The sequence below is a fragment of the Medicago sativa genome, chromosome 6 (assembly GCF_051527215.1).
Source record: "Medicago sativa cultivar Bolivia chromosome 6, Bolivia_mono, whole genome shotgun sequence".
In the NCBI taxonomy this organism is placed as follows: Eukaryota; Viridiplantae; Streptophyta; class Magnoliopsida; order Fabales; family Fabaceae; genus Medicago; species Medicago sativa.
The window spans coordinates 88,271,674-88,296,263 of NC_140754.1; the positions used below are offsets into that span (position 1 = coordinate 88,271,674).

At 32.9% G+C, this 24,590-nt stretch overlaps 1 protein-coding gene and 3 pseudogenes across 3 annotated transcripts; 2 read left to right on the forward strand and 2 right to left on the reverse strand.

Moving 5' to 3' along the window:
• Nucleotides 1-2,183: 2,183 nt before the first annotated feature.
• LOC146917911 (WD-40 repeat-containing protein MSI3-like) lies at nucleotides 2,184-7,052 on the reverse strand (annotated as a pseudogene). Its single transcript, XR_015016693.1, has 7 exons — nucleotides 6,969-7,052; nucleotides 4,279-4,470; nucleotides 3,881-4,192; nucleotides 3,620-3,763; nucleotides 2,919-3,043; nucleotides 2,634-2,730; nucleotides 2,184-2,462 (listed from the first exon to the last, which is right to left on the reverse strand). The product of XR_015016693.1 is annotated as a WD-40 repeat-containing protein MSI3-like (transcript).
• Nucleotides 7,053-7,092: 40 nt separating this feature from the next.
• Nucleotides 7,093-8,548, reverse strand: LOC146917912 (uncharacterized; annotated as a pseudogene).
• A 6,196-nt stretch (nucleotides 8,549-14,744) lies between these two features.
• Nucleotides 14,745-16,191, forward strand: LOC146917913 (uncharacterized; annotated as a pseudogene). Its single transcript, XR_015013547.1, has one exon. The product of XR_015013547.1 is annotated as an uncharacterized LOC146917913 (transcript).
• Nucleotides 16,192-22,535: 6,344 nt separating this feature from the next.
• LOC146917914 (uncharacterized) lies at nucleotides 22,536-24,502 on the forward strand. Its single transcript, XM_085716671.1, has one exon. The coding sequence runs from the start codon at nucleotides 22,662-22,664 to the stop codon at nucleotides 24,288-24,290; it is 1,629 nt and encodes a 542-aa protein (XP_085572797.1). The 5' UTR covers nucleotides 22,536-22,661; the 3' UTR covers nucleotides 24,291-24,502.
• The last annotated feature ends 88 nt before the right edge of the window (nucleotides 24,503-24,590 follow it).

A 24,590-nucleotide genomic window follows, 5' to 3' on the forward strand; every position in this document is an offset into this window, starting at 1 on the left:
TTATTCCATTTATTCAACTATTTTCTTTCAATCTAGTTCTCACATTTTAACAGCTTAATGGCAATTTAGTCCCTAAGTCTATCCACATGATATCAATGTAGTCTCCAAGTTATGACTAAAACTTACAAAGAGTCGGTCCTTTTTGAAATATTCTTAAATTAATAACCAATTTGAAAGCTATACGTGGAGATTTAGACCAAAATAATATTTTTTTTCAAGTGATTTAAATTAAAGAAAAAGCCAAAAGGAGTGTTTTTTTTAATCAAAGTTTTTAGAACTCATTAGATTGGTATCATCATGAATCGTTCTTCTGGTGAACAAATTCCATGAAATTCACCATTCTTTAAGAAGCTCAACATTTAAAAAAGATCCTAACTCTATTAAACTCTTGTATTATTCCATTTATTCAACTATTTTCTTTCAATCTAGTTCTCACATTTTAACAGCTTAATGGCAATTTAGTCCCTAAGTCTATCCACATGATATCAATGTAGTCTCCAAGTTATGACTAAAACTTACAAAGAGTCGGTCCTTTTTGAAATATTCTTAAATTAATAACCAATTTGAAAGCTATACGTGGAGATTTAGACCAAAATAATATTTTTTTTCAAGTGATTTAAATTAAAGAAAAAGCCAAAAGGAGTGTTTTTTTTAATCAAAGTTTTTAGAACTCATTAGATTGGTATCATCATGAATCGTTCTTCTGGTGAACAAATTCCATGAAATTCACCATTCTTTAAGAAGCTGAATGTAAAAGCTAAGACCAACTCCAAAACTCATTTACACTGTCAGTGTTTAGAAATGGCATTCACAATATAGTTGCAACCAAAGTCTTTATGAGGATGTTATCATCATTGTTAATGTACTCAACTCCCAATTTGTTTCTTCTTCGTCGATTACACATTCAGCCTCTGTCCTCATTCATTGATAATTTTGATCATGCGGTTTCATCATTCAATTACATTCTCCATATGAAGAATCCTACCCAACCAATCTTCGAATTCAAAAAAATTCTATTTTCCCTTGTTAAGATGAATAAATTCAACACCGCTATTTCATTTTCTCATCAAATGGAACTCAAAGGAATTCAACCTAACATTTTTACATTAACCATTTTGATTAATTGTTTTTGCCACCTGGGTCAAATCAATTTTGCATTTTCTATATTGGGTAAGATTCTTAAACTTGGTTTTCAACCTGATACTGTAACATTCAATACACTTATCAAAGGTCTTTGTAATAACGGTCATGTTAAGAAAGCCCTTTACTTTCATGATCATGTTATAGCAAAGGGATTTCATCTTGATCATGTTAGTTATGGGACCTTTGATCAATGGGTTATGTAAATCCGGAGAAACAAAAGCTGCCATGTAGGTTCTTAGAAGGATTGAAGAGAAATCTGTTAGTCCTAACATAGTAATGTACAACACTATTATGGATAGTCTATGCAAGAATAAATAAGTAATTGATGCCGGTGATTTATATTCTAAAATGCTTGTCAAGAGAATTTCTCCGGATGTTATCACCGATGAGTCATAATTTAGTCTATTTTAATGCATTATTTAGTTTTGTTTTATTAAGATTTGATTTGATTTTATTGCAAATTTATTTCCTTTTTGAATCTTTTACTTCAAATTGCATTTTATTTTATTTCAGGAACGAATATATGATGGAAGGTGTCTTGGAGCAAAGGAAAGAGGACTGGAGCAAATACAGTGCAAAAATACGAAGATACGGAGACAAAAATATGTCTCCCACAAGTCAGAAGCTTGGCACGGCCCGTGCCAACATGTGGCACGGCCCGTGCCACCCTCCAGAAGCTCTTTTGCTGCTTTTTCTTCGGGCCCAAGTTACTCTGTTGTAGTTTCACTACTACAGAAATGATTTTTTACATCAATTGAAAATGATTTTTCACATCAGTTTGCAACCGATGTAAACTGACGTGATGTGGTAAGTCCACATCCTTTCACATCAGGTCGCGACTGATGTGAAATCTTCAATTTCTACATCAGGTCTGCTTCCACTGTTGTAATAGAGTTTTCACATCAATTATACTATAGACACTGAAGTGAAATAATTATATTTTTTTTGTTTTAATATTTTTTTTTAAATGGCTTACCAAATAAGCTTGACACCTGCTCTTTTCTTTTATATTAATAAAATGAAAAAAAAATTATGGATAATTTTAATGCCAAAAAAGAAGTTATATTATCTAATTGGATATACATAATCAATCCTCAATTTTCCACGTCAATATTCCAATCTATAAAAGAGGCATATGAATACAATATAGCTAGGAATATTCCAATAAAACAACTTTAGGCAGAAATTTCAAACAAACAAAAAAATCCACAGGAGGACCACCATGAAAAATCTGATATTTTTCCTTTGTGACCCCCATGAGAGAAGAGTAGTTCAGGAGGACCACCTTCTTCATCTTCCTCTATCAGCTCATCCCCAATCCCGAGTCATCGTGAAAATAAAGCATGGTAAAATGTCAAAAGACATATTTCAATTCTCTGTTTAATTATGTTTTACAAAATCATAATTGAACTTAAAAAGTAGAATAAATTAAACATTACAATTATCAGAGAAAGAAGAAACAAAGAATTCCATAGGAGTGTCTTCTTTTACCTGTTAAGGTCCCAAACCATTAGCATTCTATCAGCACTAGAAGATGCCAACACTCCCTCGTAGTTAGGATCCCACTCTACCTGGAATACCTCATCTCTACGCATTGAAAAATAAACCAAAGACGTGAGTAAAAGGCACTGGAATTTCCAAAGCTAAGAACTTATAAGTTATCACATACAAAATCGGATCTAAAGGTCAAAAAGTACATAGTTGATATCAACTACTATAGATAGTAATATAAAGAAAAACACACAACATGGATCTGTGATAGATGAAGGTCGTACGTGTGGCTACTTAGAAAATGCAGTGGCACATCAAGCTTCCGTAAATCAAAGAGACCGATGTCGGTGTCTGAAGATGCTGTAGCCAAAATCCATTCACTATTCGGACTGAAAGAAACAAAATTCACCTGTTCAAGACAAAAAAGAGCATACAACCATTACACATGATTGTTTAGTTTAAAATAGAGAAACCAATTTCAAAATTTCTTATATTAGAGATGTTCTTCATTACTGAAAGTTGGTGCATCCAAGAACACCAATAAAAATTAATTTATGTATCTTAATTTCTTCAACCGATATATGTGACATAGCCTTAGAACTTTATAAGGGCCTTTTCACTAGCCATAAATCAAACAACAATTTTTTTTACATAGAAATAGTACTTGGTGATAAAAGTTGTTGTAACCTAATAACCGATGCATCCAAATTAACAATCATATTAAACACTTTGAATCCCACTCTTTTAAAATAGGCAAATCACTTTCAAGTGTAAAATAAGCAATAGTACTAATTATTGAGTTATTGAAATAGGCAAATACACTTTAATAGTTAATATATATGCATATTTTCTATATTTTCCCTCTCAACAAAAAAAAAATGCATATTTTCTATATGCATGTATCGAAATTATTGACTATTAATTTCTAATATGATTGATGAAGAATAGCCTAGCCTACACAAAGATTATGAAGTAACATCATTACCTCCCTTTAATGGGGTGTGAGTGAATGTTGGGCTTTGTTTGTCCGCAAATCCCAAATTACCAACTTGTAGTCATCTCCACCAGACCCAAACAAATTCTCATTGTGCAAGTGCCAAGATACATCTTCAACCACACTTTCATGTCCCTAACACACAAAAACCACAACTTCAACAATAATTTCATCATCAAAACAGCAATTAACCTCACAACAAAACCAATATAACACACCAACACCAATCATCAAATCAATTCTAATCATTACCTCATAAACATGAACAACATCAAGCACATTACTTTCAGATGCATCAAACACAACCCACAAGCAAATCTTATGATCATTAGAACAACTCAAAAGATACCCATTCTTAAAACCACTCCAAGACAGCCCATACCCTTCTTTTTCATGACACTTCAACCTAAAATCAGGATCACATCCCTCTCCCCTCTTCTTAGTAAAATCAAACACATATACCTCCGAATTACAAGTCTTCGCAGCAACAACGTTCGCATCCTGTGGCATAGCCCGCGCCCTATTCCCCTCACCATCAACAAGAACCCTCTAAGTAATCTCCACCTATAAAAACAAACAACAAACATCATTCATGCATTTCATCAAACAGTTGGTACCCATAAAACAAAAACAAGAAAAAAATCAAAAACCTTGGGAAGAATAGGGTTTTCAGGATCTGTAGCGATGATGGGTTGAGATGGGTTTCCAGGAAGAGTGGATTCAGCGAGCATGAGGTAATTGGGTTCTACATCGGAAGTGTGGGTGGCGAGGTGGAGTTTGTGGAGGTTAAAGGAAGAGTTGGAGTGGGGTTTCGTATTCTTCCGCCATTTTTGTTTGTTAATCTATCCTTCAGATTCTCTAGGTGTAGATTCCAATCTTTCAGAACCATGAACCCTAATTAGAGAGAGAGAGAGAGAGAGAGAGAGAGAGAGAGAGCTCACCAAGAAAACAGAGCTAGCACGGTGAGAGGTATCATTTGAATAGCAAGGAAAACGGTGAAAGCTTTACGATTAAACTTGGACGGTGGACGGTGAAAGCTTCGACGGTGGACGGTGAAAGCTTTGACGGTGAGAGTGAAAAAGTATCCTCTGATACTATGTAGGATAGATGAAGGGATAAGGCTAATGACCTAATTTGATTTTACCTCAGGCAGTTTTCACCCACTGATGTGAAAAAAATTAGCCAAAATATTCACTCAAATTGCGAAAATGCCACCGCGTGTTTTTCCCCTCATTTCAATTATCCACTGATGTAAATGTTATATGTTACTAGGAATTCCCCTCATGTGCTTATGTTAACTGATGTAAAAACTCATAGTGTATATATTTCCCTTCAGATATTTTCCCTGCTGATGTAAAAACTAAACCCCCCTTGATGTTAAATGTATATTTTGTAGTAGTGTTTTACTGATTAGCCCTTATAGTTGCTTAGATTTTAAGTCAATTGTAAAGCTATAAACAGAGTAGCTCTCCATCATAAACATTCATCTTTTGTTCTTGGAAATAATATGTGACAATTGTTTCTTTGAATAAAAGTTCAATTTTATTTTATTGTTCTTTTATTTTATTGCTTTCTCTCTTCTTCCCCCATGTCTACGATGAACATTAGTGAGTAGACTCTTCTTGTCTTGGGATTGTTGGATAAGTCTAATGACATAATCCTAATCGAACCAAGCTTTAACCCTAATTTCATGTAACCGTAATTTCTAATTTAGATTCACCGTTTTAACATGAATTAACCATTATCAAACTGTAGAAGCGAAAGTGGAGGGTTTGATAATTGTTAATCCATCATCCCAAATATCAATTCATAAAGCGAAAGCGGAGCTTTGATATTGGAACAAGTGAATCTAGACAATAATTGCAAAGGCAGCGAAATAGTCTTTGCAATTATTGAGACATGTGTAGTTTCAATCCTTATAAGCTTCTTCTAGTAATTAAGTCAGCAAAATAGGCTTGGTTACTAGGGGTAAACTCTCACAGGACTTTCATCGGAAAGGTGAGGGGCTAAAGGGAAACCGGTCTTTAGAAATTAAGGTGTAAACCATGAAATTAGAAGTTAAAGTCTTGTCTAGTGAAGGGTTTGTTATTATGACGAACCAATGATTCCAAGACTCTTTTATTTTATTATTGTTATTTCTTTTAATTAAAAATCCAAACTTTTTACTCTTTCAAACTTCCATCTAATCATTATTAAAAGTTAATTAAATTCATAACTCCCTAGCGGAACAATGCTCTTTTACTACTATTACTTCGATAGACCGTGCACTTGCGGTTTGGCTCTATCAAGTTTTTGGCGCCGTTGCCGGGGAGTTGTTGTAATTTGATTAACTTTTTAATAGTGATTAGACAAATATATATATATATATATATATATATATATATATATATATATATATATTATTTCCTTTTTCTTTTCCTTTTCTCTCTCTCTCTCTCTCTCTCTCTCTCTCTCTCTCTCTCTCTTTATTTTTTTTTTCTTTTTCTATTCTATCTCTAACTGTTTTGATTTCAGGCATGGCTCAAAACCTTTATCAATGGACATTTTCCCCCCTTTCACCACCTTGTAAGGATTATGAATTATTTGGTCATACTAGTGTTGAATGTCAACTAGGTAGTGTTGTTAGAAGTCCTGAGCAAGTAAATTATGCTCAATATAACCAAGGGTTTAGGAACAGTCAAACTTTTTTTCAAACCCCCCAAAAAAAATTTGGACAACAAACAACACCACCTGTTTTTGCTAACAACCAAGGAGTCCCTTAAAAATCCGACTTGGAACTTTTGATAGAAAATTTTGAATTAGATAACATTAGGCATAACCAAGAGTTTAAAGTCAAAGCTGAAATTTTGAATGACTCTCTCAATAGGCTTTCCGCAAAAGTGGATTCTCTTTCTACTCACAAAAAAATGCTTGAGACTCAAATCCCTCAAGTATCCCAACAAGTAACCTCTTCCCCACAACCCTCCGGAGTCTTCCCGAGTCAAACTGAAACCAACCACAAAGGCCCGATAAATGCTATTACACTTAGGGATGATAAACAATTAGAGGACCCTATTGTAGAAACCAAGACAATTGAGGTGTTTTAGAGAAAGTTGTAAAATCCAAAGACAACAATGACAATTATATTCTACCACTTCCCTCAAGTTGAAACTCACCAAAACAACAATAGAAAACGGAAAATGTTTGTTTCTCATTAGGCTAAGCAAAATCAAAAACAAAACAATGACATGAAGTTGAAATATAAATTCAACATAACAATTTGTAACAAGCAAAACCATCTTACCTGTTACATTAACTTTTATAGTAGACCTCTTGCAATCATTTCACAAAGTTTCCTTGCCTTATCATTTTCACCTCTATCAAACAAAGAATGGATAATTATTTCAAAAGTTTTAATATCTGGACTGCAGCCACTGTCTTTCATTTTTGATACCACGGCTAATGCATCGTCAAACAACCCCTTCTTACAAAAGATCTTCATAAACTTTTTGTGCATCCTTTAGTCTTCCACTTTTGCATAATCCATTGATAAGAATATTGTATGTGCACACACTTGGATGAATATTGTGGTCTTTTAGTTTTGTTAACAATTCAATCGCCTTGCAACATGAAAGTTTTTGCATAAAGCATCCAATAAAGAATTGTAAGTAAATATATCAGGTGGTTGACCTCTATCATGCATCTCACTGATAAGTTTCAAAGCATATGAGATTCTTCCCGATTTGCACAAACCATCAATAAGGGAATTGTACGTCACCACGTCAGGAAAAATTTGTTTGCAATGCATTTCTTCAAAAAGATTCATGGCTTCATCCACCATTTTAATCTTACAAAACCCATTAATCATGATACTGTAACTATGAACGTCAAGAGCCACTCCGATTTGAGTCATAGTGTTGAATATACTTTTGGCCTTGTTCACCTCATTTACCAGACAATATCCATCCATCATAGAGTTATAAGTAACCATGTTAGGTTTTACATCTTTTTTCAACATCACAACAAACACATTTTGAGCTTCTTTCATTTTTCCTTCCTTACAAAATGCATCAACCAATATACTAAAAGTATACACAGTTGGGTTGATGTTTTCCAATATCATTTTATGAAACAAATCAATTGCATCTTTCAATTGACCCATAATGCATAAACCACAAATTAACGTATTATAAGTGACAACACTAGGACAAATTCTCTTAGCAACCATTTCAGAATATAAATCAAAAGCATCATTAACAAGTTTATCTTTACACAAGCCATCAATAATCATGTTGTACATCACCACATCAAGTTGAACCAATTTCCCATCAATTCGTCTTAGCAATTGTAAGGTGGCTCTTGTTTGTCCAACTTTACATAACCCGTTGATCAAGGTCCTGTAACTAACTTGGTTCACCTGAAATCCAAGCGCTACCACCTTATCATGAAAGTGCAATGCTTTATGGATGTCACCTTTGAGACAAAGACCCTTGATGAGTGTAGTCAATGTTATGGCATCCGGCTCATAACCCTTTTTGAGAATGTTGGCAAATACAGAAAAAGAAAGAGCGTTTTGACCTAATTGAGAAAACAATTAATCAAGATGCTCAAAGTGACCAAGTTTGACATAATTTCGTGTAATTCCATTTGCTGATGAAGAGAAACAACAATAGAGAAATGATTGGCCTTGACAAGAGAACCTAAAATCTTACCAAATTCAGAGATGGATGGTGTAGGGTTCTTGTGATGGAGCAAGCGATTGAATGAGGAAACGAGATTGTGTAATTGAGAGTATAAGGTTGTTGAGTTTGAAGAAGAAGAAGAAGAAGAAGAAGAAGAGGTGAAGCAATGAATTAGGAAAATAGGGTTTAGAAATTGGAAATTAGGAAAATTGGTAATGAAAATAGAAAAAGCGTCAAACCTTGAACGTGAAAACAACATTATTGTAGTTTAAGGATTGCCTAACACTACCAGGCTGAATGAATATCTCGTGAAAACAAAATTCGTATCTCACTCATTCAATCTTTGTCTGCTTTACTTAGGATACGGTCAAATTCTCTTCTTTTTCTTTAGAAGTATAAATATTAGAGGATTGCTATGTAGTCCGAATAAAATAGAGCACGACTGACACGATACATGGGGGCGGTCGTATTTTATTTTATACAAAAAATTGAAAATGAAATGCAATTGTTTTTCAAGGATAAATTTATTATTTAAACCAAAAAGGGTGTAGCTAAGCTGTAGCTAACAACCCCAAATATAAATAAGAATCAAACGAGAAAAACAAGGGGACCGAACCAGACTTGGAAGCCCTGGGTTTGTTCTTAACAAGAGCGATCTTTAATGAAAGGAAGATCATTCCAGTACACATAGGAGTTCAAAGTAAGGCTATGATAAGGGAAGTGATACATAGACCACCTTAAGTGGCATGTATCACTTGTACACTCACATAAAATTATGACATGTGTCCATGTGGTCCCAACACACACGAAAAACTCACCTTTTGTGTCTCTCACGCACTTTCACAGTCACATGGAGGTGGTACAATGTGTATATGGAAAAAGGGGTGTCCGTAAAACATTATCCCCATAATAATAATGCAGTTTGTATCCCTACAAAGGACAAACAAGAGCTGGGAATCTAATTGAAGGACTTAAAAGGCTAAAACAACTAGTGAAGAATTTGTTTCCAACCAAATGTTTCTCCAATTTTTCTCATAGACAAGATCTATTTCCCTCATAGCTCTACACAACTCAGCTTGATAAGATGTAATGTCCGAACCAAGTGTGATTTCTGCAGTTTTCGGTCTGGGTTGTTTCGGCTTACAATTTTTCTATTGAATTGGCTTAGTTTTGAACATCCCTGATTAGATACCACATTTGAATATTACACGATTACTAGGAAAATGATTAATAATGTTTCATTTTAATTGTAAAATATGTATCATTTACTAAAACACTCTTATTAGGTCCCCGTGAGCTTAGCTCAATTGGTAAGGACAATGCATAATATATGCAAGGTCCAGGGTTCGATCCCCGACACCACAAAAAAAAAAAAAACACTCCTATTAGTTAGTAGAGAAATTTTAGATAATTAAGGGTCCGTTTGTTTCAGATTTTTTTTTTAAAAAATATATATTTTAAAAAAAATCACTTTTTTCATTTTTAAGTGTTTGTTTAGGATTTTTAAAAAAATCATTTTATCAAAAAAAAATCTATTTTGACCCTAAAATGAAAAGTTATTAGGATTAGCTTTTCTCAAAATCTATTTTTTTTTTCAACAATAAGGAGATAACACATGTGCATATTAGAACTCACTTTTTTTAAAAAAAAATGGATTTTTATGGATAGTAGGCAAACAAAAATAACTTCAGATTTTTTTTAAAAATCTCTAGATTCTTTTGACACAAAATCTATTTTTTTTAAAGATGAAACAAACGCACCCTAAAATACATTGAATAAGAGATAAGTCACGTTAAAAACATAGTGTATTGAAACAAATATTGGAGTTAAGATCCTCTTCTTTTCTTTCATTTTTAGGGATAAAACACAAAAAATTAAAAAAATATAAAATAATTGATGATAGAAAGACTGAGTTAATGGTAGGATCCATTTTTTTTTTTTTAAGGTTGTAGGACCTATTACTTATTTTATGTGTATATCTTTTTTGAGAAATGATATTTGTACAACAATTTTCTAACAACTTTTTGACAATTTTCTCTCTCATACTCACATTAAGTTTTTATTTTTTTTCTTTATTTTTCTCTCTCTATTGTTTTTGATCAATCATAGTAGAGAAAAACAAAGTTGTGATGAAAGTTGTAAGAAAGAGATGAACAAATATCACTCCTCATCTTTTTTTGTCTCCACTCTCCAAGTTGTATACTACATTTGTTTTGTCAAATGAAAAGATCCTTACATTGTGGGATCTCACTAACAAACATTTTGGCCGTGTATAACAATTCTCTTTTTCTCAACAAACATACCTAGGGGTGGGCATGGTTCGATTAACCTAAAAAACCGAACCGAACCGTTTCAGGTTTGGAGCTAACCGAATTGAACCAAAGTTATAGTTTGGTTAACCATTTGCTTACCTATTAACCATACCGAACCGAACCAAAACAAATATTTTTTATCCAATGAATAAAACCAATTTTATTATAAAAAATAACAAATTAAAATTAGAAGTAAGAATAGTTTATTTCTTCAAAAACAGCTTATCTTATGCAAAACAATTTATTTTAAAAAACAGCTTATTCAAAAACACTTATTTTATGAAAAACAATTTATTACGATCTCTTTTTAAAAATAGCTTATTCAAAACCGCTTATTTTATGCAAAACACCTTATTTTAAAAAACAACTTATTCAAAACAGCTTATTTTATGAAAATACCTTATTTAAAAAAAACAGCTTATTTGATAAACAGCTTATTTTATGAAAAACAAATTATTTTAAAAACAACTTATTCAAAACAGCTTATTTTATGCAACACACCTTATTTTAAAAAACAAATTATTTTATGAAAAACAACTTATTTTTGAAAACAACTTATTCGAAACAGCTTCTTTTATGAAAAACAGCTTATTCAAAAAAGCTTATTTTATTAAAAATAGCTTGTTATGATCTCTTTTTTAAAAAACAACTTAATCAAAACAACTTATTTCATGCAAAACAACTTATTCAAAACAACTTATTTTATACAAAACAACTTATTTTAAAAAATAGCTTATTTAAAATAGCTTATTTTATGCAAAACACCTTATTTTAAGAAAACAGCTTATTCAAACATTCTTCTGTCCTGTGCCTCCACATTCAACTTAAAGTTTATTCTTTATTTTTTTTTTGAGGAAAAATGTTTATTCTTTATGTCATTGATTTCTAATCATAAAATTGATTTTCATAAAGTAATAAAACTATATTTACATTGTAACAAAAAAAAACTATATTTACAACTTACAAGTGAAAGCAACGTGCATTCCCATGGGTCCGTTTGGATTGGCTTTTGCAAAGCCAAAAGCAATTCTATACAGTTCCAAAAGCAATTCTACAATATTCCAACATGTTTGGTTTGGCTTTTCAGAATTGCTTTTATCCTCCAAAAGCAATTCTCTATGAAGCTACAAATCCTAGCTTCTAGCTTTTCTAGAATCAATACTCTAATAAATTTTATATTTTATTATTACAACCTATTATTTTCCTTTATTGCCCTTTATCAATTCTCCTTCTTTATCAATTCTCCTTTAGCTATGTCTATTTTAGTAATTATACATTCAAAAGCAAATTTGATCAAAATCATCCAAACAACATTCTGTTTGTTTAATCAATTCTACATAATTGTATCCAAACATAAATCAATTCTCTCAGAATCAATTCTGTCAGAATCAATTCTATCAGAATCAATTCTGTCAGAATCAATTATATTCAAAGCTGAACCAAACACACACAGAGTCTTTCTAGAGAAAGCAAACAGCTTCGCTTGCCTGACCAGTTAACTTCTCCGTTTAGTTCAGAATTGAGTAATTAGCCAAATACCCCCCCGAAATTGCAAGGCGCGTCAATTACCCCCCTGTAGTTAACGAAATATCAATTACCCCCCCCCCCCCCCGAAATTGATAAACGTTAGTCAATTACCCCCCTCCGTTAATTTCCTCCATCCAACATGCTGATGTGGCAGTTAACTGCCCACGTGGCACTGCCACATGGTCAGAAAAGGCATGCCACGTCAGAGGGGGGTAATTGACTATATTTTTTAATTTTTTTTGAATTTTTTTTTTGAAAATTTTTTTTTTTGAATTTTTTTTTTTGAACAAATTTATGATAATTGATCACTACTATGAATCTTATTCCTTCTATATGCTAATTTATATGACTAATATATGCCACTGTCATTATTATCACTACTATATAATGTGCTTATACAGAGATAATTCTGTCATATAGATGTTATATGCTTATACTGTCATTATACTGTTCTATGCTTATACTGTCATTATAGGTAGCATACTTAAATGATGATTTCACAGAGATAATTCTGTCATATAGTAGCATACCTTAGTCATAGATTATAAACTTAGACACTCATGCACCCAGACACTGCAGGCACCCAGACACTGCAGGCCGCAAAAACACACCACCAGCCACAAACAGAACTAGCATAACAGGTTCTGTCAAAACATAAGCCCAAATAATTCAAATACAGGGTGGTTTTTGACCATTATTGATAAATTACAGGGGGGTTTTTGACCATTATTGATAAACTACAGGGGGGTTTTTGACACGAACTTGTTGGAACAATAACAACACAAACAACTTAGAACAATAGCAGCACAAACATCTTAGCATAATTGCCTCTTACATTTGTTTCCAATACACATAAGAAAATACTTATAACAACAATACATATTTCATATAACTATTGTGAACCAAGAATTTTAATCAAAACTACCAACATACACAACAATACTATCATGTACTTCAATAAAAATCAACATGCAAAGCTTCCATTATCATTTTCATCATTATTAAGCCCTAAAGCAAGCTTCAATTCCCCCTCTTCTGTCCAAATCGAAACACACCATCAACTTCACATTATATAGTAGTGATAATAATGACAGTGGCATATATTAGTCATATAAATTAGCATATAGAAGGAATAAGATTCATAGTAGTGATCAATTATCATAAATTTGCAAGGAAAAATCATATTTTTGTACAAAAAAAAAATTTCAAAAAAAAAAATTCAAAAAAAAAAAATTTCAAAAAAAAAATTAAAAAATATAGTCAATTACCCCCCTCTGACGTGGCATGCCTTTTCTGACCATGTGGCAGTGCCACGTGGGCAGTTAACTGCCACATCAGCATGTTGGATGGAGGAAATTAACGGAGGGGGGTAATTGACTAACGTTTATCAATTTCGGGGGGGTAATTGATATTTCGTTAACTACAGGGGGGTAATTGACGCGCCTTGCAATTTCGGGGGGGTATTTGGCTAATTACTCGTTCAGAATTCATTTCTATTAAGTACTGTTTGTTTACCAACAAACAAAAATTGAGAAATAGAAAGATCCACAAACAAAAGGAAGAAGAGCTGCTATACACTAGATGGCAGGCCTTCTCATACAAACTTTTGAGGACTCTTCCTGAATTAAGGGCACTGGTCTGACATATTTAGAAAGCTAAGGTCTCATAAATTTTCAATTTGAATAATATGAAAAGTTAATGGGCTGGTACTTCCAATATAAATCTTGAAGCTATCATATTGCCGAACACAAGTATACCAAGGCATAACAAGTCTTGAGAACACCCTTGGATGCTTTCTAATTAAGGTGTCAAAATTGAATTACTTCGCTTACAAAAAAACTGTGTAACTTCATGATAGACTCAGAATTGCAAGTTTAAGAATGAATAAGCTGTTTTTTTAAAATAAGTTGTTTTCATAAAATAAGCTGTTTTTAAAATGCATAAAATAAGCTTTTTAAAATAAGCTATTTTAAATAAGTTGTTTTTTTGGAAAGATCCAACAAAGAGTTCAAGTGGTTTCCTTAAAAAAAAAAAACAGTTCAAGTGGTTTGGTTCGGTTCAGACGGTTCGGTTCGGTTCAAGATGGTTCGGTTATGGTTCAAGAACTGTTAATAAATTAACGGTTCGGTTCGTGAACCATTATAATGGTTCGGATATTTTTGGTTCGGTTCGGTTCGCGCGGTTCGGTTCGATTCATGGTTCTTTTTGTCCACCCCTAAACATACCTACACCGTGACAGCATATGGTATTTCCGGCTGCAACTCTGATGAATAAAGTTCGTTTTCAAAACAACACAAAGCAATGTCATTTTCATCTAATTTGTTGAGGTTAACAAGGTACTCAGCTCTCGTCTCTGTTCATTCGTCTACAGATTCTCTTCTTCTTCGTCGTTGATTATACACATTCAATCATCCTCTTCCTTCATTCATTGACAATGTTGATGATGCCATTTCCTCCTTCAATCGCATTCTTCATATGAATAACCCTACCCAACCCATCTTCGAATTTAACAAGATTCTCAAACTAGGTTTCCAACCTGATACCGTAACAGTGACTACACTTCTGGAGAGGTCTCTGTCTTAATGGAAAGGTTAAGGAATCCCTTCACTTTCATGACGATGTTATAGCAAAGGGATTTCATCTTAATGAGGTTAGTTATGGGACCTTGATCAACGGGATATGTAAATCCGGAGAAACAAAAGCTGCCCTGCAGTTGCTTAGAAAGATTGAAGGGTTATTATTGGTTAGACCTGATGTGGTAATGTACAATACAATCATTGATAGTTTCTGTAAGGATAAGCTTGTTGCGGACGCCCTTTTACTGTATTCTGAAATGATTGTCAAGAAAATTAATCCTGAGGTTGTCACTTATAGTACTCTAATATATGGTCTTTTCATTGTGGGTCAAATGAAAGAAGCAGTTGCTTTGTTAAATGCAATGTCGTTGAAAAACATCAGTCCGAATGTTCTTACTTTTAATACATTGGTCGATGGTTTATGTAAGGAAGGAGAGGTGAAAAAAGCTACAAGTGTGTTACCTATTATGATAAAACAAGGTGTGGAACCTGATGTTGTTACTTATACTTCTTTAATGGATGGGTATTTCTTGGTAAAAGAAGTCAACAAGGCCAAACATGTATTCAACACTCTTTCTCTAAGGGGAGTGACTCCTAATGTTCATAGCTACAGTGTTATGATTAACGGATTTTGTAAGAATAAAATGGTGGATGGAGCTGTTAACCTTTTCAAAGAAATGCATTTAAAAAACATGGCTCCTGATACTGTAACATACAATTCACTTATTGATGGACTTCGCAAATCGGGAAGAGTGTCTGATGTTTGGGATCTTTTAGATGAGATGCATAATAGAGGCCAACCTGCTAATGTGATCACTTACAATTCATTATTGGATGCTTTGTGCAAAATCCATCAGGTTGACCAGGCAATTGTGTTAATAACGAAGATGAAATTACGAAGGAATTCAGCCAGATATGTTTACATACACTATACTTGTTGATGGACTATGCAAAAATGGAAGACTTAAGGATGCACAAAGTGTTTATCAGGATCTTCTATTTAAGGGCTACCCTTTAAATATTAGAATGTATACTGTGATTATTAATGGACTCTGTAAAGAGGGTTTTTTCAATGAAGCTTTGTCCTTACTCTCACAAATGAAAGACAACGGTTGCACTCCTGATGCAGTAACTTATGAAACTCTTATTCGTGCTTTGTTTGAAAGCGACAAAAATGATAAGGCGGTGAAACTTCTTCGTGAAATGATTGCAAGAGATCTACTCTAAAGAGTAAAACTAGGTGAGATGCTTTCTAGTTACAGGCATCCAATATTTATTTGCTTTTACTGCCACTTAAATAGGAAATTGGACTCTTCAGCATGCTAACTACTGCTGAAGTTTTAGGTAAAAGTCATGTGTTGTAAGGTTCATATTGATGTTGTAACAACAATAATGGATGATCTGTTTTATTTTATTTTTTCTTCTCTTGACATTTTATAGCTGGTGTATGTTTACACCTTATACTCAGTTCTTTTAGCATTACATTAGTCTTTTAATGTTCAGTAACTCAGAGTGTTCCTATTCTAGTAAAAAATAAATCATAACAAAAATATTATTCAATAATTGTAAATCTCAATTGATGTTAAGCTAATACCTCACCTTAGAATATTGGCAGATATGAACATTTAATTCTTTCTCAATCTGCTGAGTCACTAATGCTTTCATTTGGATACTTAACACTTTTTATATCAACTTCTAGTGAATTTTGAGATTCATAGGCCAGACTAACAACGATCTGCAAAAAGTTGGTTTGAGTGAATTTTCCCCTAAGCTAGTTGTCCGCAGACATCTTCATGATTTCTCTTTTAATGCAGGTTTTTCAATTTTTCTCTCGGGATCACACAACAATATTGTTTACATTTTCTTTCCATTTGCCAAGTTTGCTGAATTTCTAGTTTTATATATAATTAATGCTCGTCAAAATAGTCCTCCATTTGTTGGTCTGACCTCTTGTATCAAGGCTCTGGTTAGTTTACAATCACGTAAATTATTTGGGAGTTCGGCTTCTAAATCTAGTCAGTATACAGCGGTCTGATTCAGCAATTAAATACATTTTTCTTATTATAAATTTCATTTGCATTTTTAACTCTTCCAGTTTCTATAATCTAAATTCCGTTCAACAGCTTTTGATTATCGTCTCTGAAGCCCCGATACTCCAAAAATGGTGAAGAATCGTGTCCGACATGTATCCGATACCGCTGCATAACACACCGATTACTGATCGTCAAATCTCCAATCTATTATAAGTCTAATAAAATGTATGAATCTAGTCTATAAAATTACAATTATACAGTTGCATAACTTTTTCTTTTAAAATGCAGTTGCATATTTATCCCTCCCAATTTCTGTTAACTGAATTCTTTATGAGTGTATATCATTATGTTTGATTGGAAAATCAGCCAACAAGTTTATTACAAACGCTTATTGGAAACCCAGTTTATTATAGCCTGTGTGAGATTTCTAAAGCTTGAAAAATGTGTTGATTTTGTTTAACTTATCAATCTGGCTTGTGCGATAAAGGTTCTGAAAACAGTCATCAAAGAGAAATGGCATGATTATGATCACAGTTGCTTGTTGGTTGTATGGATTTGAATCCTTTGCTTGATTCTGAATTTGATGGTAAACCTGTATTTGATTTAACACCAGGGAATTATTTTAAGGTTTACTAGTGATTGGTTTTGCTTCAAAATTTTATAGATATAGATATCAGTCTACTTTCTCAGTCTCTAATACTAAAGTCATTCATGCATGTGTGTGGTTGTCATTTACTTAAGGGCGTAATATATGTTGCATAAATCTAACGACTAATGATATCAACTTATTGATTATAAGCTTCTACATTAAGGTTTTACTGTCTTGGTTTTTCGATCGCACCCTGCTGCGTTCACATGAAACATCTTAAACTATAAGAATTATTCATTTAAATTTCTTGTCAGCATCTGCTTTTACCCACGAGGCCGTGACCAATAGGTATCTAGCTTATATTCATTTACATGTTTGTGTCACAGCCATGAATACAGTGAAGTGTAAGAAATAGTCACAAGAAAGGGGGGGTTTGAATTGTGACCCTTTTAAAAATTATTCCTGAAGATTAAATAAACATATATGCTCAAGAAAATTCTTGGTTAGTGTTAATAATAATAAAATATTATAATGTTAGGACCAGAGTGCTCTGGATAATAAAATAAATAAAAGGACCAGAAAGTTCTGGAATAAAGGACGGAAATAAATAAAGCAGTAAAGGACCAGAATACTCTGGATATATAACTGAAATAAATACAGTATTAATATTTAATTAAGGACCAGAAAACTCTGGATTAATATAAAGTAATTAAGACAATATTAATTATTAATTTAGGACCAGAGAACTCTGGAAATATATTATTAGTTATTTAAGGACCAGAATGTTCTGGATAATTAATTGATTAAAGTGATAGTGTGTGTTTAGTGTTTAATCAATTAAAGAGAGAGAGAGAGAGAGAGAGAGAGAGAGAGAGAGAGAGAGAGAGAGAGTTAGAAGATGACACAGGATATTTATCCTAGTTCACCCAATGTGGGTTACGTCTAGTCCCCACACTTTCAGTGTGAGATTTTTCCACTATAGTTTCAAGCCACCAAATCGTCCTTAGTAGCACTACAGTTCTTGATCACACCAGATCAGTCTAGTCACAATTCTTGATCACACCAGATCAGTCCTATCTCAAACTATTAAGCCCAATAGACTTGAGATCTAAATACACTTTGTGTTTGTAAGAGATTTATGTTGTGGATCCTATTTTCTCAACACTTGTTTGAGATTATGATAAAACAAAATTAAAAGATTATGATCCAAATCTAGTGAAAGAGTAGAAGTTTGTTTGTTGTAGTAGTTGAAGAGCTTGAAGAACTTTGATGAATATTTTTGATTGATATTCACGTGAGAGAGAAATAGATATTTCTTTGAGAGAGTTTGTATTCTTCTTTTCAAGCTCTTGAGAAACTTAGTGGAGGTGTGCTTGCATTTATAGAAGCTTTGAACTTCATGCTTCAAAGACAAAGCCAGCTGTGTTGTCCTTCCATAAAACATCCCATGTGCGTGTGTTTTTCTTCTTTGAAGTGCAAGGATGCAAAAATAAACTCTTTGTGAGTTGCAGAATGTTCTTGAGAACATTCTTTGAGTTCCAGCTGTTTGTAGCAAGCAAACGTGTGATATTGAGCCAGCTGTGATGTGGTGGCCATGTGATGTTGTCCTTATCTTTGTTGTACCTTCACCAGACCATTCTGAGAACATTCTTTGTTGTGTAAGCTTAGATTTTTTCTTCTTTCTTTTAAGACTCACTTGAAATTATACATGAACATATAGCTGTGAAGCTTGTATGTAAAACAGCCCATGTGCTCTTGCCTTTTGTTGCTTGATGCACAAGTGTTGCAAAAAATATGTTCTTTCAAGTGAAGAATGTTCTAAAGAACATTCTCTTCATTCTTGCCTTTTGAGACAGCTAGCATAAGGTTGTAATACAACTGTACGTGAGTTGTAATTGGCTATGATTGAATGACTTCATCCTTATCCATATTTGTAGTTTCACCAGAATGTTCTGAGAACATTCTTTCTTTGTAAAACAACTTTGTTCTCATATTTGTAGTTTCACCAGAATGTTCTGAGAACATTCTTTCTTTGTAAAACAACTTTGTTTCTTCTTATTCTTTGGCACGTGCTTTTCCATTTCTTTTCTAGGTGCAAGGCCTTTATGTAATCATATGATATTCTATTTATGTCATGTGTGCCAAGTATCTTCTTTTGGTGAGACATAGGGAATATTTTGCTTCTTGATTTTGTACCAAAAAGTCCATTTATGTCCTTTGCTCTTTTGCTTTGATGAGATTATTTATAAGCTCAGAATGTTCTTCTCTTTAACAAGAACATTCTTCATGAAACAATTCTCACAAAACACATTAGTAGATAACAAAATAATAATTGTAATATTTTTGTTACCTTTTAAAAACATCAAATGAGGATGTCTTCTTCACTTTGTATGACCAGAATGATATTTGTAGGAACATAAGAAACTTTTCTCAAAGTCAAACTTCCTTTGATTGATTTCTATTCTCCAAATCAAATCTTGAATGGTGATGGAAGATTCTTGGACCATCATAAGTCTTTTATGATAGAATCTCCAAGTATGAATTTTCTTCTTTGATATTTCTCCAACCAATATCATTAATGAGTGACTTAATAGATAATTCATTCATGAATTGATTTCTCTTCAAAGTTGATTCTAATCATTTTGATGAAATGATGAGAATAATTTCGAGTGTAATATGCATCTTCATCATGAGAACATTCTTTCATCGGAGTTGATAATGTTCTCTTCTATATGAGATGACAATAAATTCTTGGTTAGCTAACCTTGAATTATTTTGTTGATGATGCGATTTATCTCATAATTTCTCTTGGTGATTGCACACAATGTCTCTTGTCCATTGAGTATCTTTGAGATGTTTTAGTTTAGGCATGCCTTTCAAATAGTAACCCTTTATTCCTCGAATCTTAAAGGCTTTGTTGAAAACCATGTGGTGACGAGGATGAGTCAATTGATAAAAATTCATCTTGTTGTTGAATCTTCAATCAACACTCATTTGATTCAAACAATATTCTTTTTATATCTTCTTTGAGCTTGTGATACTATTGTTTTGGTATTCTTCCAATAAGTATATATATGCACTTGTAAGAGACTTCTTTCTTGTCAACTTCTGTGAAAAGACTTAAGTGCAAACGTCAGTAGATTACTATTCATAAAACTTAGTGTTTATTCCATAAGGTTTGTTATCATTAAAACATTCATCAAAAAGATTTTTGTTTCAACATACAGTTGAAGTGATGCTGCTCCTTAAGAGATGTTGTCTCTTCACATAGCTTTTGCTTCTTTGCACTCAAATTCTGGCATATGCACGGATATCTTATTCCCAAGGCATTTTCCTTGTTCCATTGCAGGTCATGATGGCCTTAAGACATGACTTAAATAAGGTGAAACATGATTTTTGGTCATCAAACACATGTTGGCTATATGAACCAATGTATTTAATTTTATTCAAAGGCGATAAGACGAAAGAAGATGGTTTTATGTCTTCCAAGACAAATCCTTGAGAGTGTGCAAAATCAACCAATTCCAAAATCTGTTTAAATATATACAGCCTTTCTGATTTCTTCACTTTATGACTTTCAGACTTCAGCCACGCTCTTAAGTTGAGTCCATCGTTAAAAACATACCGCGCCAGCCGCGACAACTTCAGTTTAACAATTCACTATTCAAGTGGACAAAGAAAAAACAATGGAGTAAGTTCCAGTTAAACTCAGGAGCTGCAGGAGGTGTAGTAGACAGGATAAGACACTGGGAAGCTGATTGCAGTTTGCTCAGAGAAAGAACCTGAATTGAAGTGAATCCAATTGGTGTTGTTAATGGTTTGAATTTATCCTGCAATTTGTGTTGTCAGATGGTTACAAGTCCAAATATCATTTTGAAATATATTTTGTATGCATGAGTTGGGATTCACAGATTGTGAACATAAAGATTCATGGAACATAAGGATCCAATTCTGATCTTCCAAGTTAAATTAAATGAATCTCAGTTAACTTGAGGAGATTAATCTTCCATGTTGTGTGTGGATGGTACCTTTATTCAATTAAATAATATAATTTTTTAAATCTCTATTCTTTTACTTGTAAAAGTTTATGAAGTTTTAGTGTTACCTTCTCTTTTTTTTTTTGACAAAAACAAATTGATGTTCATTTGTTTAAATTGATTGAGTATATCATTCAAGGTCGTTAAAAAACGTAAAGGATAAATATGCAAATAAACTCACAACATTCAAGTATGATTACCTACCATGATAAACCTACTAAAGAAAAATAATCATTTATATTTTCCCTTTTTATCGCACACAAAAATCATATTATCAATGAAGTGGAGTCTCGTTGAATGTTCTAGGGTCTTGTCACTTGATGAATCAAAGTCTTAATTTTGACAAGTAGACATGCTCACATTTTTTTGTGTGTATGGGTTGCTCGAAAATGCTTACATGAAATTAAAACTCTTTTTTATTTTACTCAAAAAGAAAATTTCAAACTATGTAAAAAAAAACATTAATTAAAACTCGTCATTAATTTTAACCAGAAAAAAACTCTTTATTAATTTTCATTTTTACTAATAGACGAATTGATAATAATCATTCGAAACTCATGTACAAATGAATGAGTTGGATTGAAAACTCGGTAATGGCGTCCAATATAGTAAGTATTTGTGTCCGGTTGAATGACCACCAAATTAGTCGCTGACTTTGTGGAACGCTTTCAAATAGATCCATAACATAAATATTTCAAAAAGATTTTTGACTCTATCAAATTCTTAAATTATTTACTATATTTAACCTACTTACTTTCAATTGAGTCCTCAAATTTTAATATCTTTCACTAAAGAATCGATATGACTAAAAAACTTAAAAAGAGTCAAGGACTTTTTTAAAATATTCATAAAGTCATAGACCAATTTTAAAATGATACAGTTCTGGGTATCTTACTTAAACTGATTCAACGAAATTCACCATTCTTTTAGAAACTGAATGGAATAGTGAAGATTGAAGACCCAATCCAAAATTCATTTACAGTTTTACACCGTCAGTGTTTAGAAACGGCATTCATAATCGTTGCAACCGTAAAGTAGCTTTGTAAAAGAAAAAAATGGTCGAGTATTAAATTTACACTTTTAAAAAATATATTTTCTGATTATTTGTTTTTATGAAGGCAACTCTGTAAAATTTAAATCCAGTTATATAAGATTTTCTAATTTAGTGGAAACTGATTCCACTAAATTAACCATTCTTTTAGAAACTGAATGCAAAAGCTAAATCCAACATACATTCATTTACACTGTCAGTGTTTAGAAACTGCCGTCATAATCGTTGCAACCAAACTACTCTCACTATGAGAAAGTTAAGGTACGCAACTCTCTCTCTTCCCACTCCCAATTCGTTTCTTCCAATTCGTCGATTGCACATTCAGCCTCTTCCTTCGTTCATTGATAATTTTGATGATGCTGTTTCATCATTCAATCACATTCTCCATATGAATAACCCTACCCAACCCATCTTCGAATTCGGTAAGATTTTATCTTCCCTTGTTAAGATGAATCAGTTCAACACTGTTATTTCATTTTCTCATCAAATGGAAATCAAAGAAATTCAACCTAATATTGTTACTTTAAACATCTTGATTAATTCTTTCTGCCATTTGAATCAACTCAATTTTGCATTTTCTGTAATTGCCAAGATTCTCAAGCTAGGTTTTCAACCTGATACTGTAACGTTAACTACACTTATCAAAGGTCTTTGTCTTAATGGCGAGGTTAGGAAAGCCCTTTACTTTCATGACGATGTTATAGCAAAGGGATTTCATCTTAATCATGTTAGTTATGGGACATTGATCAACGGGTTATGTAAATCCGGAGAAACAAAAGCTGCCTTGCAGGTTCTTAGAAAGATTGAAGAGAAATGTGTTAGACCTGACGTAGTAATGTACAACACTATTATGGATAGTCTATGCAAGAATAAATTAGTAATTGATGCGTGTGATTTATATTCTGAAATGCTTGTTAGAAGAATTTCTCCTGATGTGATCACTTACAGTACTTTAATACATGGTTTTTGCATTGTGGGTCAAATGAAAGAAGCAGTTGGTTTGTTAAATGAAATGACATTGAAAAACATCACCCCGAATGTTCGTACTTTTAATACATTGGTTGATGGTTTATGTAAGGAAGGAGAGATGAAAAAAGCTACAAGTGTGTTACCTGTTATGATAAAACAAGGTGTGGAACCTAATGTTGTTACTTATAATTCTTTGATGGATGGGTATTTCTTGGTAAAAGAAGTCAACAAGGCCAATCATGTATTCAACACTCTTTCTCTAAGGGGAGTGACTCCTAATGTTCATAGCTACAGTGTCATGATTAATGGATTATGTAAGAATAAAATGGTGGATGAAGCTGTGAAACTTTTCAAAGAAATGCATTTAAAAAACATCACTCCTAATACTGTTACATACAGTTCACTTATTGATGGTCTTTGCAAATCGGGAAGAATCTCTGATGTTTGGGATCTAATAGATGAAATGCATAACAGAGGCCAACCTGCTGATGTGATCACCTACAATTCTTTATTGGATGCTTTGTGCAAAATCCATCAGGTTGACAAGGCAATTGCGTTGTTAACAAAGATGAAAGACGAAGGAATTCAGCCAGATATGTATACGTACACTATACTTGTTGGTGGACTATGCAAAAATGGAAGACTTAAGGATGCACAAGAGATTTTTCATGATCTTGTGGTTAAGGGCTATCATTTAGATGTTAAAATGTATAATGTGATGTTTAATGGGCTTTGTAAAGAGAGCTTTTTTGATGAAGCATTGTCCTTACTCTCAAAAATGGAAGACAACGGGTGCACTCCTAATGGTGTAACTTATGAAATTATCATTCGTGCTTTGTTTGAAAGTGACAGAAATGATAAGGCGGTGAAACTTCTTCGTGAAATGATTGCAAGAAGTCTACTCTAAAGAGTAAAAGTAGGTGAGATGTTTTCTAGTTACAATGTGTTATTATGAAATTTAAAACAACCATCCAATATTTATTTGCTTTTACTGCCACTTAAAAAGGAAATTGGACTCTTCAGCAAGCTAACCACAGCTGAAGTCATGTGTTGTAAGGTTCATATTCATGTTTAGCAATATTGGATGATCTGTTTTTATTTTATTTTTTCTTCTCTTGACATTTTAAAGCTGGAGTATGTTGACACCTTATATTTAGTTCTTTTAGCATTACATTAGTCTTTTAATATTCAGTAACTCAGAGTGTTA

What these genes read in the sequence shown, in the direction of transcription:
- LOC146917914 (XM_085716671.1), top strand. Translation starts at nt 22,662, where the DNA reads ATGAGAAAGTTAAGGTACGCAACTCTCTCTCTTCCCACTCCCAATTCG.